Source organism: Papilio machaon, chromosome 26 (assembly GCF_912999745.1).
Source record: "Papilio machaon chromosome 26, ilPapMach1.1, whole genome shotgun sequence".
Classification (NCBI taxonomy): Eukaryota; Metazoa; Arthropoda; class Insecta; order Lepidoptera; family Papilionidae; genus Papilio; species Papilio machaon.
This window is the reverse complement of record NC_060011.1, coordinates 3,914,648-3,934,553: the sequence shown is the minus strand read 5'-3', so window position 1 is coordinate 3,934,553 and position 19,906 is coordinate 3,914,648. Positions and strand designations below refer to the sequence as shown.

General features: G+C 35.3%; 1 protein-coding gene across 1 annotated transcript; it reads left to right on the top strand.

The window, feature by feature from the left end:
• Window positions 1-2,885: 2,885 nt before the first annotated feature.
• LOC106714905 (facilitated trehalose transporter Tret1) lies at window positions 2,886-8,750 on the top strand (the record flags this gene model as incomplete). Its single annotated transcript, XM_014508031.2, has 7 exons — window positions 2,886-3,012; window positions 3,265-3,494; window positions 3,931-4,254; window positions 4,438-4,570; window positions 4,811-5,034; window positions 5,926-6,120; window positions 8,529-8,750. Coding segments are annotated over exons 1-7 (1,401 nt in total), but the record flags the coding sequence as incomplete, so codon positions are not given.
• Window positions 8,751-19,906: the final 11,156 nt, after the last annotated feature.

Here is a 19,906-nt window from a genome sequence, read left to right as displayed (position 1 = left end):
AATAAATTACGTCTGAGACAGCACATAAGCTCAGTGGCGGAGAAACGATTGCATTTCTTCAGTTTTACGCAATATTATGTTTATACAAGGAACAATGGTTAGGTATAATAAGCCGGGTACTTGTTTCTTCTAGTTTTTTAAACACCATCGTCTATTGTACACAGTATAGGTTTTCTTACTCATATTTAGAAACCTTTCATGCCAGTATTATGGAGAAATTGAATGAAATAATCATACGATTTCTCGGTAATCTCACCAATATGATAAAACGTAATTTGATTAAAAGTTATTCATACAAAGCGAACGAAGGTGGGTGACTATCCAATGACGAGGGGGTCTCGAAGTAAAATTATTTTTTTTATTCCAAACAGAATGATTATTACTGTGTGTAATGTGTTTTTTTAATCAAAAAATGAAGGTAGAAACATTTTTAAGTAACATATGTAAATGGAGGGAGGGGGCAGTACTGGAAAAGGGGGCAACGGGTCTGCGAATTACATAGTCTCACGTAATCCTTGAAATCTATCTCTCTCATAACTCTTAACAGTCGCCCAAGGCGCTGGTAGCGCTGAAACCGACGCTGAATGTTAGAGGATTAAAATGTGAACTTTACATTATATGTAGTTCCCAAGAATAGTATCAGAGTGGAAAATATTCGTCGTAAGATAGTAAAGTTTATTTTATATTTACACCTAAACACGACATTTACTTAATCGAGACGTATGTAATAAATAATTCACGTAGTAAGCCCCTTTATTTGTATACTATTTCCGTCCGCTCACGAGACTTGTTATATCTATATACAGGATGATACGATTATCAATTGTTTAATTTACTACGCAAAGCTTTTTGGTGATTTTTTGGTGTTAATTTTGCTTGTAGCGTATACGTGTCCAAACTAAGAGACAAGTGTTAACACCCTTGTACTCTAATACTCTATATAAGAAGTCTAGACTAAAAAACCTTAGAGTCAAAACTAAGGAACTTTATGACTTTTGGAGAAGGATAAAATTACGCAAGGAACTTCAAATAAGCTGTCGATCATATTTCTTTACCATCAAATATTTTTGGGTTTACGAAAAATGAAATGACAAGAGACGATAGAGGATTGAAGTGTGCAATATAACCTAAAAATATCTACTTTACAATTTTTCTTGAGCAGCTGTGAACTTGACAAAATTTTACGAAAGTCAAGTAAGTAGATATATAGGTATAAAGTAAACATGGCTAATATTTAAACAACTAATGTTGTTCAAACATTTTCAATGTTGTTTAATCATAAAAAATATATCTTTTCCCAAAATCAACCTGTCACATTATGTATTTGTTCGGATTTACGTTTGACGTCAAAAATTTCGTTATTGTTGCTAAAAACTTTAAAAAAATCACGATACATTGTTACTCTTTTGTCAATAATTGTTTTAGAAAATTTTATTAAATAATTATTTGCTTGAATTTTTTTTATTTTTTATTTTGAGATATTAAGAAGGATTTATTGGTATAATTTATTTTGATCCAGTTACTGCCTTATCTAGAATATTTTTTATTCAGCATTTAATTGTCTTCATGTTACTTCATTAATTTAGGAAATTCCCGTGAACGTAATGTCCATATTGCTCTTAATTGTTTTTAGGGTGAAAACAATAGCATCTTTATCCCTATCCCTTTTCCTTGCACCAGAGAGAAATGGACTCTGCAAAGATTCTCCTACTTCTCGCAGCACAACTAAGTCATGACATTTTTGTAGTAGAAATCAATTCTTCACTATTAAATTAACAGATTCGTCGTGTGTGAAGTGACTTCGTTTCTATATTTGAATATAGAAGTTTTTCCATTCCAAATGTTTGTCTACTGATTTCATATCTAGGCATGTTAATGTGGAATATTAAAGGATGTTCATAAGAATATTTTGTGTTAAAACTAACACCTAGAGCTTTTTCAGTGTATTATATTATAGACGGTTAGTTAAGCTCTTGACGTACTTCATTTTAGTCTCGTATTTCATAAAATAGGGCTACTGTAACATTGATTAGTTTTATGAACTCAATCATAGATTTATACAAGTATAGTTATGGTAATAAAAAACGGTCATCTTCTCAGTTTCGTATTTTGCCCGAGCTGCCATAGACCTTTTCTCCAATACCTTTCATCATAATTCATGATTTTTTTTATTTACAGAGTTATAATGATTTATTACATCTCTCGTATCAACAAACATTTTAAGAGCAATTTTTTTGCAAAACAACCAAATACCCTACCAACTTATATCAGATGTCAATAGGCAGAGGTAATTTCGATATTTTGGTGATACCAAGTGATGGCTTCCTCGTTTGTTAATTTCTGGTATAATATGTGGAGTTAACTAAGCGGTTACTCTGGTCAGAGTGACAATTAATGAGTCACTGTCATTTTATACATCTAATATATAAAATTCTCGTGTCACAATGTTCGTTCCCGTACTCCTCCGAAACGGCTTGACCGATTCTCATGAAATTTTGTGAGCATATTCAGTAGGTCTGAGAATCGGCCAACATCTATTTTTCATACCCCCCCCCATTTAGTTTTTTTAACTGCGCGCGGACAGAGTCGCGGTCGACAGCTAGTTGTACTATAAAAATTACACTTTAATGTAATCATTAGGGAGATCAATGAATACTTTGGCTATGCATACGTTTATATTACACTCTTATCACGATCAGTTTACTTTAAGAGGTAAATTACCCAATTTTATCGCTCCACAAATATAACATCCTGTATATATAAAATATTACGATTATAAAAGATTCTTATCTCGCGTATGGTTGTTGTTTCGATTGTTCTAAAATAATTATTGTGTGTGAAATAATGAGTTACATTTAAAATTTTAAATTTGCACTTAGTTTTATTTCAATTTTAAGACTGATTTAGTTAAATTATATTGTGTTATTTTTTGTGTTAAAATGTTAGAAAAGGTAGAACACTCTGTGGAACGCGTAGGACATACAAGAGTGCAATGGATTTGGGCTTTAATAGGTAAATTACGAATTTACGTAGGCAGCGCATCTGCAATTGTGAATATTATAGGCAACGGTCGTTACGCTTTGTCGTCGAATTTAAGTGGCCGTTTGTTTGTTTGCCACATTATCCTAAAATAAAAAAAAGCATAACGTCAACGCGTTGGTCGCAGTTTGACGCCGCGGGGAAGCAGTTATATATAAACATCCTATGTAGGGAAGTGAATTACTAATCTTTTCAGATTCCATTAAATTTAATTTTTTTTTCCAGCGAATTTGACATTATTTATTTATGGCCTAGAATCAGGCTGGATGTCACCAATGACCAGAGTCTTGCAGTCTGATCCGTCGCCTATTGGAGCACGTCTTTCTGACAATGAGATCTATTTGGTAGCGAGCATTTTGTTCATGTCGGCCACTTTGAGTGTTCCTTTTTATACGTACATCTCCGACCGTTACGGTCGTCAACCTGCCACAATGTGTGTCACTGTTTTCCAAGGGGTAAGTTGATAACTAGTTACACTATATGTGTGCCGAGCACCTAATTTTAGTCCCCTTCTCCCTTTTCTTATAAAAGAGGAAGAGGAGGAAAAGTGTATTTGAAATGTGAAATAGAAGGAAATACCATAGTAGTAGTATTCAATAAGTGTGATAATTAGTATAGGTTTCCATCCATTCAGCCTCGTAAAGCCCACTGCTGGGCAAAGGCCTCCCCCAAAGATCGCCACAGTGATCGGTCCAGTGCAACCCGCATCCAGGATATGCCCGCAACCTTGACCAGATCATCGGTCCATCTTGCGGGAGGCCTGCCTGTGTATAGGTTTAGCGTGTGAAATCAACACTAAGCGACTGTTTAGGTGATCGTTAACGATACTGAAACTAGTTTAACGATGTCTTCATATAAAATGGACTATGGATTAATTTATTTCCATTGCAGTTATCGTGGATAATCAAAGTCTCATCACCGACACACATTGGCCTGATTGTCGCACGAACGCTCGCAGGGATTGGTGCGTCTGGGTGCTTCCTAGTCATCCCGATGTACGTGAAAGAGATCAGTCAGGAGAATATGCGCGGTCTACTCGGATCCCTTCTTATTATGGCGCAGAATGTAGGAGTTTTGCTCATGTATACCATTGGAATTTTCCTCGATTACTTCACTGTTCTATGGATTGCGCTTTCAATGTCCATCATGGTTATTGTTTTAATGTTGAAAGCACCTGAATCGCCAGCGTTTCTAATAAAGAAGGGCAAATTTGAGGTTTGTAGACTATTTCATTATGGTTCATCGAAGAATATATCCCATAACCATACTAAAATCTTATTTTTAAAAAGTTTTTTTTTTAATTTATTTCGATTTTATTTACTTGTATAAACATGTAATTAATTAGGCAAAGTAATGTTGTATTTTGTATTCTTCTACTGATATTTGATGCTATTCCAGGAAGCTGCAAAGACGATAGCTTATCTCCGAGGTTTGGAAGTTGACAGTGAAACAGTTCAAAAAGAAATTGACGTAATGAGGAAACAAGAAATGTATTATCAATCAGTGCCAAAAATTTCTTTATTATCCATAAGTAAGTACTTCAATTCAGTAGAAACATACTTATATATTACTGTATTCAAATATCTTAGGGGCTCTTAACTTCGCGCAAGTCACTGCACACACAATTTTTGGTTTAGCAAGGCGTAGCAGATGAAATTGGACCGCTAAGAAATTCGAAAAGAATAGTACTTAACCTTCAGATAATGGTCGTGATTGTTCTGTACTTACTTTATAAATAACTAACTAATTACTTCTGTTTTTGCTGGTACAGTACAGAATAACAACTGGCGTCGGATAGTCATTCTGATCCTCTTGATAATAACTGTACACGCGACGAACGGTGCTGTGTCAGTCGTCACATATGGTGCTAGTACCCTCGCTGCCAGCGGGATCCAGTACAGCATCAGCCCTGATTTGCAATCGTTGAGCTTTCCTGTTATGATGATCATTGGAACACTGGTACTGATGGCCACAGTCGAGAAGTTTGGACGAAAGGTAAAACTTGTAAAATAAACTTTGTAAAACCTTAAACTATAATCTAATGTTAAGAGAGGGTTTCTCTTGCACCGATTGTATTTGTTCTGTTTATGTTTTTTTTAGCTAGATTTTTTTGTCGATGTTTTTCAGTTATTTGTTATACAAAATATAGACCGCACCTACGGAATTATGATAAAATATATTTTAAATTACATATTACTTATGTTATTTTTAAAATTAATATAATACAATAAAAACTAACACGAACTTTGATTACATAATACTAGCTGTCGCCCGCGAATCCGTCCGCGCGGAAAAAAAAAAAAACGTATTAATTAGCCAATGTGTTCTTATTTTCTACACCTGTGCCAAATTTCATCAAGATCTGTAGAGCCGTTCCGGAGATACTTTTGAAGAAACATCCATCCATCCATACATCTATAATATTAGTAAGAAGTAAAATGATTTATAAAAAGCAAAACACGAGTTTTCCACAAATAAGTAAGCACTGATTAAACATGTATGATGTCATTGGAGTTTCAAATTTGCAAACTTTGCGAGAAAATATTTATCATTTAAAAGAATCTAAAATATTTTAAATTACACAATAGTGTTGTTGTATAATCTGTAATAATACCATAATAATAATACTTATTCATCATCATCAGCTCACTATACCTCCCCCATCGAGGGGCTCGTAATACTAAATACTTACCTACACTACATTACCTATCCTATAAACAACTTTTACTACATTTACTTATTGCAGAGCAAAAGTTCCCAAATCAAAAAAAAATCGACGAATTCAGAAAATTAGGGCAATAAACATAAGCAGAAATAAAGCAAGTTCCCTCTTCTATTACTATTGTTCTTTAAACAATCGCCTTCAATCAGTCTCTGGTCTTCCAGCCACTCCTGGGACTCTGCTTCATGCTATCCGTATTGTCTATGGGTGCTCTGGGAGTGGCACTACTCCTCCAGTCCAGCGGTATCAGCCCGCCCAGCTGGTTACCTGTCCTAGCCATGGTTGGCATCGTTTTTGGCTACGCGACCGGCGTCTCACCCTTGCCGTTTATCATTATGACGGAGATATTAAACTTTCAGGTATGTTATTTTTTTAATTTTTTTTATATCATAAGGTGGCAAACGAGCAAACGGCCACCTGGATTCGCCGCAATAGCGAGGCGACCGTTGCCCATAGACATTCGCAAATGCAGATGCGTTCCCTATCTTTAATCAACGGAGAAGGGGACGCACAGAGAGAGAATATTTCCCCTTCCTATGCGTCCCCTCTTCTGCCAAATCCCTTCCCATCCTTTCCTAATAAGAAAAGGGTGGGAAGTGAAAAAGGACTAAAATTAGGCCTCCGGCACCACACTCATCAGACGAAACGCGGAATTGCTTCCACTTCACGCCTGTCTTCTGTGTGGTCGTGGTATTTCACCGGTCGATCCGGCCAATTCGTGCACCCAACAAATATTGTTGTTGAATTTTTTGAATTTGTCTATAGTTTAGTACAATAAAAGTGGGGCTAGTAGAAATAGCAGCTCCGAATGTTGGTTGCGTTCTGCCACACGTGCCAGTCTATCAGCTACATGGAAGTAGATACTAAGAATAAAGTAGACATCTGTTTTGACACTATATCTTTTGTTCTTGTCTTTGTCTCTAAGTTTTATTCACAAAACATTTTGCTGAGAAACACAATCAGTAGTCGCTATTTTCGAGGAGGGATTCCAAAATGTAAGCGTATGACGACGTTTCAGATGATCGGAGATTTTATGCGCATATGAGATGCTTATGTTAAAATGGATGTTTGGTGTGACGTTTGTAAGTAGCGCTAGTATTGGAAAAATTGAGAATCAAAAGGTTATCGTATTATAGACTTGACTTAGTACTAGACTTATAGTACATAAATGTGGTAAACGCCAAAAAAAACAATATCTGTTGGACGAATTGGCCGGCTCGCCCAGTGAAATACCACGACCACACAGAAGACAGGCGTGAAGTGGAAGCAATTCCGCATTTCGTCTGATGAGTATGGTGCCGAAGGCCTAATTTTAGTCCTCTTCCCCTTCACAATATTTTCTTATTAGGAAAGGATAAGAAGGGGAAGTGGAATTGGCGAAAGAGGGGACTCATGGGTAGGGGAAATGTCCTCTTTCTGTTCGTCCCCTCCTCTGTTGATTAAAGGTAGGCAATGCATCTGTATTTGCGAATGTCCATGGGCAATGGCGCCTTGCTATTTCGACGACTTCAGGTGACCGTTTGCTCGTTTGCCACCTTTTCATATAAAAAGACTTGGCTACAAATGTACAGGAGGACCGAAGAAATTTGAATGGATCGTGCGACAGGGTATGGACAGATACGCGAGAGAAGGAAATGAATTCAGATTAAGCCTGATAGCGATGTTGCCTGATTAGTATGGAAGAGTAATATATACTTTTTTTTTTTTTTTTTTTTTAATTTTTTTTTTTATAGTCAGGAAATGCGTTTACGCACGCCTACGCCGGGCTGTGCAATGGCGTAGGGAGTGTGGGACTCGCCGGCCACAGAAGGTGACCGGAATACCCACTAAAACCTGACTGCCCTCTAACGCATTATGGCGGGCGCCACGGGAACGCTTTAGCTTTCTTCCGTGGCCCCGCCTGCGTTATCGCCCTGAAGGGGCCTCCCTCTCACGCATGGTTTGTGGGGAGAAGTACGGCGGCGAAACCCCGCCTCCTTCTCCCCACTCTCCTGCGTCTGAGCGGGGGCGCGAGGGGATTATCCTCGCGCTCTCGCTCCCTTTCCTCCTTCTGCGAAATTACAATTTCGCAGAAGGAGGAAACCGCCTCCCATGACCCCTCACTGCCCAGCATGGCGCGAATTACGCCTGGGAGTGAGAGGTCATCACCAATCGCCGCTACCAGAGTGCGGCGCTCTTCGGACCACGCTGTACATACCTGAAGGGTGTGTTGCGCGGTGTCCTCATCAGCGCCGCACTCGTGGCACGACGTCGTCTCTTCTCTTTGTATTCGGCAAAGGTACCGCCCGAAGCAGCCATGACCTGTAAGGATCTGTGAAAGTCTGTAATTCATCGCGCCGTGGCGCCTCCCGCACCAGTCCGAGAGCTGTGGGCGTATGGCCTCTATGGTGCGGGCGCCGTATTTGGCGTCCGCTAGGCCAGCAGCCCACAGCTCTATGGTCATTCGCTTTCTCTCCGCCCGGGACCGGGCGAGCTCCTCTGGAGCCGGGGCTTCGCCCCGAGCTCTCTGCTCGGCCCGCTCCCGGTACGCTTCGGCCAGCACACCCGCTTCTATCTCCCACGGGGGAGTGCCGGCCAAAGCGCAGGCCGCTGCATGGCCAACCGTGCGGTAGGCCATGCATGCGCGCACCGCCACGATGCGCTGCGGCCTGCGGAGGAAGAGTAATATATACTGTGTCGACCTTACATAGGGACAAGGACAGGTAAATGGCGATGAAAACTACTATATTATGTAAAGCAATTTAAAATTGGAAATTTCTTTTTCCAGATTCGTGCGAAGGTAATGGGTTTGGTGGTTACATACTCTTGGTTCATGTCCTTCATGCAGCTCATCATCTACGGCCAGATATCCATGTACTTAGGATATTACTCTACTTTCTTCTTCTTCGCCGGACTCAATCTCTTTGGTTTCGTCTTTAGTCTCTTCTTACTGCCAGAGACCAAAGGAAAGAGCGACGAGGATATAGAAGTTGAAATGAAAAAGAATTTTACCATGAAATGTTTTTAAATCATTTCTTGTAATATATTTTTTATTAGAAATTATATAGTGGTTTTTTTTCGTATTCATCTATTTCCTTACCATCTTACCTTACTTCTATAATTAATCAACAAATTAAATTATATAAAAACGAAAACAATCTCAAACAAAATGCACTAAAAAGTAACCAAATAATGTCATGAAAACCCTCTAAATCAGTGTTTCTCAACCTTTTTGGATCCATGTCCCATTTTTCAGGATGAACATGACTATTGCCCCCCTAATAAATTTTGTTTAGAAATAAATTTCTCTCGAGGCCTAAATTTACAATGTTAGAGAAATAATTAAATACTACTTTTGGCTGACTGAATCAATTTCATATAAAAGTTTTTAATCACGAAAACACATATTAAATAGTTTAAATGCAACGGATTTTTGTCTCTAAAACGTTTTTATGTACTTTTTAGCACTGGCTATCATTGTAAGGATGTAGCCTTAAGGTTTTAAATCTCCGAATTGCGCTCCTCTAAATCCAAATGTCCCCCAGATGGGGCGTACGCCCCACCTTGGGAAACACTGCTCTTTAGAGTTTACTCTAAAGAAATTTCTCTTCATTCTTGTAAGATGTCTTTATTGTATAATTATTATTATTTCGCAGTCGGTGTCGGCCGAAGTAAATAGGTGACATTTTATATTTGAGATGTATTAGACATACTTACGTTTATGTCCCTACTTAGGCCGAAACCGACTCCAAAATAACAATAATATTAATAATTATAGACATGTTACAAGAAAGAAGAGAACTTTCTTTAGAGTTTAGAGGGTTTTCATGACATTATTTTGTTACTTTTAGTGCATTTTGTTTGAGTTTGTTTTTTTATGAAGGGCTATTTTTTTTCTTAAAATTTTTATTTTATTTCTCAATTTTTGTGAATTTGAAGTTCGATTACACATTTCCTTAATACGTACGAGGACGCAAATAAGACAAATAAATAAAGAAAAGGACTTTTCTGTTTAATATGTGTGTACTTCTATTCAAAAAATAATTTAGAATGCAGCAGATAACCACTTATCCTTTAAACAAAGAAATAATTAATTTGACTAATTTCAAAATCGGTATACAAATTGAAAATTAATGAATTAATACATCGTAGCGTGCCTTTAATCTTGTCCAGCCGCGCGCTGCAGTAGCATTATTATAGTTTAGGAGATTTTATTCTTACTATAAAATCTCCTAAACTATTTGACAAAACGATTTAGTTTCAATGGCACATATGATCTACATTAAATTCTCTTGATAATGAATGTATTTATTTACATAAGGATTAATACCGAACTCGAATAATAGCGTTGGAAATAGGGCATGAATTTAATTGATGTTTCTAAGGAAAAAAATGGTTATTGTGAAAAAACTATAAAAGATAGATATATGCCATCGCGGACTTTTATTTAGCACATTTAAAGAGCTACAATTCGTCCATATATAATTTTTATGTAGGTCCTATAGTTTAGTCTACGTAAGTGCTGAAAGCAAAAATGTCCCTAATTTTCGCAACACATTTTGAAGCTAAATTCAAAATCTACTAGTCTTCTAGCTATTTAAAAAGAAATACAAATAAATGGGACCCATCTGCAAACACTTCCTTTCGATTAAAATATTTTTTTTTTCAAAATTTGATCACCAGGGGCGGAGTTTCGCGGTAACACACATAGAAAAAAATACAGTCGAATTGATAACCTCCTTCTTTTTGAAGTCGGCTAAAAACTAGTACAACACCGACTGCGGTTAAATCTTTCAACCGATCAAGCCGAGGTTCGGCCCTCTCGGACACCCTTGAATCGGAATGCTAAACGCGTAATGAGTGACAGCCCAAGCCGAGGTCCCCTCTCGGGGGCCCTTGCGCCCAGTCACTCCATGGAGCTGTTATAACCCTTCACAATATAGAAGTATTGATTAATCAGCAATATATTGAAGACGAAGTTTTCCATTGTTGTAATTATTGTGCAATATCTGCCATCAGCAGATATAGCTTTCTTTATAAGTAATTTATTCAAATAATTTAGTCGATTGCTAGAGCTCGAGGTGACAACCCGGATTCGGAGACCATCCAAGTTTTTAATTAAAAAGTGTGTGGAAAAGTTTTGGGTTTCCTTTTTTAAAAAGAACCCCAGCGCCGCCCGCAAAACAATTGGTGTCAGAAGTGTGGGATGTCGGTAAGTCTTAACATTTAAGGCTCTGACATCTGAATCCCGGCTCCGGCACTGCAAGATCGACAGTAAGCCTTGACTAGTTCAAGCCTGCGTCTTGATCTCTACCAACACACTACTAGGACGACGGTCAGCCTCCGCTTAAAGCGTGAGCCCGCTCCACGCAACTCCGATCCGCTGCACGACGGTCAGTCTCCACTATACAACGTGAGCCCGCTGCAGGCGAGTTAGCAACTCGACTCACCAACTGATCACTCCTCATGAAGCCACACCTTCTAATCATCATACAGTGAGTGATTCTAAATTATTTATTTTGTGTTCAGTGAAACAACGTTGATACAAGTTTTTCAGAAGTGCAAGTTTTACAAGTTTTACAAATTTTATACTATTTTTAATGTTGTACCATTTCTGATGTTATACTATTTCAAATGTTTTAATATTTCTACATTCTACTATTTTCAATATCTTACCAATTTTGATTTTAATTATTTACTATTTTTATTGTTTGCTATTTTACCATTTTTGATGTGTTTATTTTTATGATTTACCATTTCTTGTGAATTTTGTGTGTATAAACATATATTTTTCTATTCTATCCGCAAATTGCATAAAAGCTAATGGCACCTACTAGATCAGAAAGTTCCAAAGCAATCATGACGGAAAAAGTTACTCTCTCAGTTCTTACTAAATTCATTAAACCTTATAATGGGGACAGAGATCTGCTCCCCGCATTTTTAACTGACTGCGACAACGCAATGTCTTTAGCAACAGCAGAACAACAAAGTATTTTATGTAAATTCATTATTTCACAATTAGACGGAAAAGCTAAAATAGCATGTAGTCTAAAATCGTTTAATACATGGTCAGAAATAAAATTATTCCTTAGAAATACATTTGGAGAAAAAAAAATACTACGCATTTATTGTTAGACTTACAAAACTGTAAACAACTTAGCACAGAAGACGTTACTAAATTTTCTCTGAGGTTAGAATCAATCTTAACCCGACTACAGTCAGATATACATTATAGTTGCAAAGTTGATGGCGAACTTGCGGGTCGAATAGCGGCCATGGAAGACCTAGCACTCAATACCTTCCTTCTGGGATTAAACTCATCAATATCAACCATTGTTAGATGTAGGAATCCGACTGACCTCAACGAGGCAATACAACATGCTATAGAGGAAGAAAAGTTATACAATCTATCAAAAACACACTTAATTAAACATCAAAAACATTGTCACATATGTAACAAAACAGGTCACAATTCTTCGGAATGTTTCAAAAATAAAAAAAATAATAATATAAATAAACAGCAACCGCAAAGCTTCTTTCATGTGAATTCAAATTATAACGCCAAGTATTATAAGAAGCGTGACTCATGTTCCAATAATAACTCTAACATTAAGTCATGCAAATATTGCAAAAACTTGGGTCACACGATCGCGGAATGTCGCAAGCGCAAATTCAATGAACAGCGTCGCGAAGATGCATCGCTTACAAAACCGGAACAATGTACATCGCGTGACTCAAACGTTAAAGCAAAAGTACACTTGTGCGATTTTAATGAAAATTTAAACTAAACGCGATTTCCGACACGTGTCTTAAGAAATCGTATATATGCAAAGACACGATAAATTCTACTAATTTTACTAATTCTACTAAATCTACTATTTTTACTAAATCAAATACATCTCAACCAAAGCAGTTGAGTTCTACTAAATTAAATACATCTCAACCAAAGCAGTTGAGTTCTACTAAATCAAATACATCTCAACCAAAGCAGTTGAGTTCTACTAAATCAAATAATACATCTCAACCAAAGCAGTTGAGTTCTACCAAATCAAATACATCTCAATCAAGGCAATTGAGTTCTACTATATCTACTATTTCTAATTTACCAAATCTTAACTCTGAAATTATTTGCGAAATAAATGCTAAGAATAAAAAGATATCGTTACCTCATGTTTTTATTAAAACTAAACATGCTACAGAGCAGCTATGCTTCCTTATTGACACAGGAGCTAGTATCAGTATAATAAAAAAATCTAGTTTACAACAATTTCCAAATCTCTCTTCCGAAAAAGTAAAATTAAAGGGCATTAATAACTCAGAGCAGTTGGTCGAAACCTTAGGTACATTCCAATTAAAATTTATTTTATGTCATGAAATATTACATTACAAATTTCACGTTACTACCGATGACGTCAACTTAGATCACTACGACGGCATTATTGGTAGCGACTTTTGTAGTTACTTTAAAACAAACATTAATTACGCCTCAAAGTCTTTATTAATAAAAAATTATTCTATACCTATTATTTATACACAACCAACTTATATAATTCCCGCGCGCTCTGAAACGGTTATTGAATGCGGCATATCAAATTACATTTATGAACATTGTCCCGACAATGAAGCTCTGGTATTGCATCACGTCATATGTAAAGGTGTTTACGTTGCCAATTCCATTGTTAAAATTAAACCCAATGGTAAAATAAATATATCAGTTTTAAATACAACTGATTCTGATATTGAAGTCAAAGACTATTATGTAGAGTTGACTTTTCTAGATCGCAATAATTTTAACTCAGATCAATGTCGCGATATTAATACTATATCTACTACTAAATCAAATCGTCTCAATCAAGTACTAAATTTAATTCGCTGTTCTCATTTAAATGAAGAAGAGAAAAAGTCTCTTCTCGAATGTTGCTCTCAGTACTCTGATATTTTCCATATCGAAGGTGAACCGTTATCCTTCACAAACGCAATCGAGCATAATATCAATACAGGGGATACGCCCCCAATTCATGTAAAATCTTATCGATTTCCTGAATGTCACAAAAACGAAGTTGACACTCAAATTCAGAAAATGTTAGAACAAAACATTATTCGCCCTTCTAATTCGCCCTGGAGCGCCCCAGTATGGGTTGTCCCGAAAAAAATGGATGCCTCTGGCAAAAAGAAATGGAGAATTGTTATTGATTATCGTAAACTTAATGATGCCACTGTTTCCGAAAGTTATCCACTGCCTCTTATCACTGATATTCTAGACCAATTAGGTCATTCCAAATATTTCAGCACACTGGATTTAGCAAGTGGTTTTCATCAATTGAAGATGAGCGCCAAAGATGCGCCAAAGACAGGATTCACTGTTAGTACTAATTCTAGCATGTCTGGGCACTACGAATTTACTAGGATGCCCTTCGGATTAAAGAATGCTCCAGCCACTTTCCAGCGTCTCATGAATACGGTTTTATCCGGTCTTCAAGGTCTTCACGCATATGTTTATTTAGATGATTGCATCATATACTCACATGATCTTGAATCTCACATGTCTAAGGTTAAATTAGTGTTTGATAGATTCAGACAATTCAATTTAAAACTTCAACCAGATAAATGCGAATTTCTACGTCGTGAAGTTGCATATTTAGGTCATATCATCACCGACAAAGGTGTCTCTCCAAATCCTGATAAAGTAAAAGCTGTCTCTGAATTCCCAATTCCAGTCAATGTAAAACAAATTAGAGCATTTCTAGGTCTTGTCGGATATTATCGACGTTTTATTGAAAATTTTTCTAAGTTAACCAAGCCTCTTACGGCCTTATTAAAAAAGGATGTTCCTTTTAACTGGACCTCTGAGCAGGACAGTTCATTTCAAATTCTCAAAGATAAGCTTACCACGGCACCACTGCTTCAATATCCAGATTTTTCTGCTCCGTTTGTATTAACTACGGATGCCTCTAACTACGCCATAGGTGCAGTTCTCTCACAAGGTGACATAGGTAAAGATAAACCTATCGCCTATGCGTCTAGAACGCTTAACAAGCCTGAAGGTAATTATTCTACTACGGAAAAAGAACTTTTAGCTATTATTTTTGCAGTTAAAACTTTCCGTCCTTATTTATATGGTCAAAAATTTAAAATAGTAACTGATCATCGCCCTTTAGTTTGGCTATTTAATGTCAAAGATCCAGGCAGTAGACTCATTCGTTGGCGCCTAAAGCTCGAAGAATACGATTACGAAATCGTTTATAAACAGGGTCGTCTTAATTCTAACGCTGACGCATTATCTCGATATCCAATAAATACAATTGATATTAATAATTTAAATAATTCAAGTTATGAAAAATACTTCAAGGATCAATTTACAAAAAATATTCCAAGTCTTAACACCGTTATCGAAGAATGTTCACAAGGTTTACACTTATCCAAGTTTAAAACAATTGCATGTCCAGTCTCTTTAGACTTTGATTATTCTTTGCCACATTGTGAAGAAATATTATCGCAACTCGATAATTCTGCTGAGTTACTAAATTCCGAACGCGAGCCGTTCACAGTAAAACGTGTTAATGATAAAGACAAAACATACTATTTCTTATTTACTAAAATCCATCATTACGAAGAAACCAAATTCAAAGATATTTATAATTTACTAATAAAATTAAGAAACCAAATATTAAGCGAAGATGCAGATATTACTGATCTCGCTCTATCAGATTTCTCAGATCCTTTTTCTAAAATATCATATGTTAAAATTTATAATATGATTGCTTATATTTTTCATAATACTAATATTACAATTCATATCTACAAAAATCAATTAATTTACCCTACTCCAGTCGAAGTTCCAAAAATATTAAAAGAAAATCATGACTCTCCTATCGCAGGTCACCCAGGATCAAATCGCATGTATAAGCGAATTAAAGCAGCCTATTATTGGAAAGGCATGCGCTCTGACATTGAACAATATGTAAAAAAATGTAAATTGTGCCAAATTAATAAACCTTTACGTAGATCAAACAAAGCTCCAATGGAAATAACTTCTACTTCCACACGACCATTTGAGCGGTTAGCTCTTGACGTTGTAGGTCCCTTACCAGAATCAGGGCCCCAACAATTCAAATTCATTCTAACTCTTCAAGATGATCTTACTAAATTTTCTAGCGCTTATCCCATGGTCACATCTACAAGTGACGAGATAGCTCGTAACATTGTACATTTTATGTCTCTATTCGGTTTTCCAAAAATGATTTTAACGGATCTAGGTACTTGTTTTACCTCAGATTTATTTAAACAATTAACTGAAATTTTAAAAATCAAAGCTCTATTTACGTCTCCTTATCATCCTCAAACTAATGGAGCATTAGAAAGGTCTCATGCTACCTTAAAAGAATATCTCAAGTCGTTTACAAATGAAAATCAAAATGATTGGCACTGTTATCTATTCACTGCTATTTTAACCTACAATACTACTCCTCATTGTACCACTGAATTTACCCCATACGAATTATTATATGGTTATAAACCACATATTCCTAATTCATTATATGAAAATAATAATAATAACACTTATAACAATTACATTCGTGCTTTACAATATCGTATGCGGTTCAGCCGAGAAAAGGCAATACAAAATATAATTAATAGCAAGGAAAAGTCTAAACAATATTATGATTCTAATTCTCGCGAAATTACTTATAAAACCGGCGACATGGTGTATTTGAAACATCACCACAGGCTCCGGAAGGCCTTATCTCCCATATGGAAAGGTCCATTTAAAATAATAAAGGTTCACAATAAACATAATGTTACGTTACAAGTAGGTCGAAAACACGTGAAGTATCATACTAACGAGATTAAACCTTCTACATCTTAATTTATCTTATGAATACTATATTTCTAATAATTACTATATCTCTATTTCCAGAGCCATATGCTATGGATCTCGCGCTGAATTCAAGATTACTCCTATATCGCATAGTCCCGGAATTTATTTTGAACCTACTACTAATATTAATTTTTACAATGATTATTGGAAGGTAATAACGCACATCGATCTAATATCTTTAGAACCTTATCTTGAAAATGTTGAAAAACAATTACACAAAACTCAAGATTTATGTATTAAAATTCAGTCGCAAGACGAAATTCAATGTAAGGATATCTGTAGTCCTATAGAAGTTTTAATACAATCAAACTACATTAAATTGAAATCTTTGTCTCATGTCATTATTAATAAATCTTCCACAAAGGCCAAAAGGTCTCTAGAATTTGGTGGAGAAATTTTAAAATTTATTTTCGGTACCTTAGACGCCGATGACGCAAGGAAATATGACGCTGCAATTAACGCCTGTCAAAAGAGTGAGACAGAATTATTTCGTCTTATGAAAGATAACATACATATTGTTAAATCAACTATAAATAATTTTAACTCTACTATTTCCAAACTTAATCAAAACGAATTAAAGTTAAATACGCAAATTAATAACATGAATGAAATACTATCTCAAATTACTAAAATCGATAATACGTTACTCTATGCTTCTAAGATAAATACATTTTTAAATATTATTGAAGGTTCTTTATTAACGATTTCTAATTTGTTAGATACTACATTAAATGCTATTTTATTTTCTAAGGTAAATGTACTACATCCTAGCGTAATTAGTCCCTTAGGTTTATACACCGAATTATCAAAGCATAGTAACCAAATAAATAAAAGACTCGATTTTCCAGTTCAATTAAACTTAGCTAACATTCATTCTATAATTGATGTCTCTGAATTAACGTCTTATTATTATAATAATAAGGTTATTTTTGTCTTACAAATTCCACTAATTACACAAGACAAATACATTGTTTATAAAAACATTCCTCTGCCTACAGCTCATGAAGATTCACATTACAAAACATTTGCACTTATCCAACCTTCTAACTCCTATATTGCCATTAGTACCGATAGGATGCATTATGCAATGTTGGATAGTCTAGAAACTTGTAAATCTTTAAATGACGAATATTCTATATGTCAATTAACTACTATACTTTCAGCATTAATAAATCCAAGTTGTGAATCAAAGTTATTAACAGAGGTGGTCCTTACACTACCACCCGAATGTAATTCTAAATTATTATATGGTGAAATTGATATTTGGCATAAGTTGAATAATAATAAATGGATTTATGTTCAGTCAAATGTAAATAAACTTACAATAAAATGCGATGACGCAATTAGTGATCACTCGTTAATCGGAACGGGAATAGTCAAAATCACCGATAACTGTATTGGTTTTTCTAAGACTATTCAGTTGATGCCAGATAGCTCAATTTCTGTTAAAATATCGTCTCCTTTAGACATAAATTTTGATATAACTCTTGATGATTGTTGTAAGAAAGACATATTCAATAAATCATTACCATATCTTACTCCTATATCTTTAAGCAAAATTAATCTAGACTCATTAAAATACGCAAATCACCAAATGGATGATTTAGAGAAAGAATTAAATAATGTACAAAACGAATCTCATTTTGTTAAATATGTCTCATATTATTCTACATTTACTTATATCTTTATTGTTTGTTTAATTTTCTATATTTGTTTCAAGTTGTATAAATGTTACAAACAAAATCGTCACAGCAGTGTTGGCTGTTGCATACAAATATTCAATCAATGCCATAATAAAAAATCAACTAACCGAAGTAATAAGTTGTCAAATGTCATAGAAATGACAGATATTTCTACATCCGACGATGAGAAATCTACTAGATCTCTGCCAGTTATGAATTACAAATCATGTAAACTTAATCCAGATAAAAATCTGACAATGTCAAAAAGAAATATAAACTTTTAAGTAATTAAATGTTACTAATTTTATCTATTTACTATTTCTAAGATTAATTAATAATTTCTATATCATTTGTTTAATTATGTTTAATTACTAGTTCTACTATTTTTGAATTGTAAACATTTTATTCAATTACTATTTTCAAGAATTTTCACTACATTTACTATATCAATTATGTTTAAATTCTAGTTCTACTATTTTTGAATTGTGAAAAATTTATTCAACTACTATTTTCAAGAATTATTACTATATTTACTAATTTCAATGTGTTTAATTGCTAGTTCTACTATTTTTGAATTATGGACATTTGTTCAATTACTATTTTTAAGAATTTTTACTACATTTACTATATCATGTGTTTAATTATAATTCTACTATTTTTGATTATAACAACATTGTATTGTTATTTCTAAGTTATTATTACTATGTCTTATTTTTAATAATGTTCAATTTCTGTATGTTATTTCTATTTTCAATGGTCTCCTAATTCGCGATTCTAATTCTAATTCCAATTCTAATTCTACTTCGCTTCATCTTAAATGGATAAAGCTTCGTCAAAAAGGGGGAGCTGTTATAACCCTTCACAATATAGAAGTATTGATTAATCAGCAATATATTGAAGACGAAGTTTTCCATTGTTGTAATTATTGTGCAATATCTGCCATCAGCAGATATAGCTTTCTTTATAAGTAATTTATTCAAATAATTTAGTCGATTGCTAGAGCTCGAGGTGACAACCCGGATTCGGAGACCATCCAAGTTTTTAATTAAAAAGTGTGTGGAAAAGTTTTGGGTTTCCTTTTTTAAAAAGAACCCCAGCGCCGCCCGCAAAACAGAGCGTCCACCGAAGCGACCTAAGAGCTCGGTGACCTCCCAATCCGGTAATAATAACGAAGTAACAGCCCGAGCCGAGGCTCCTGAGGGAGCCCTCGAGCCTACTTACTCTTAAACGAGGTTTAGGCTAAGCGCCATCTGCGCCCGGACACCTCAAGCCCGGTGAAGCTGTAAATGCCTCTTCAAGGCAAACAGTGACGACTTAGTCACAAAGAAAACCGACTGCGGAATGCCATGACTCAAAAAACAATAACAGCCTTTGCTGTTAACCTAACCTAACACTGCACCCCTCACTTCTTTAAGTCAGTCAGTGTTAGGAGCAGTAATATTATGTTTATTATTTCAAAACAATTTTCAACAATTATACTTTCTTTTCTGATGATACCCTTGTTTTTATAAATTTGAGAATTTACTTGTACAGTCTTGAGAAAAATTATGAATGGACTGTGAGTACAAGGATATGGTGTGAATTCAGATACGACGGCTGATAGAA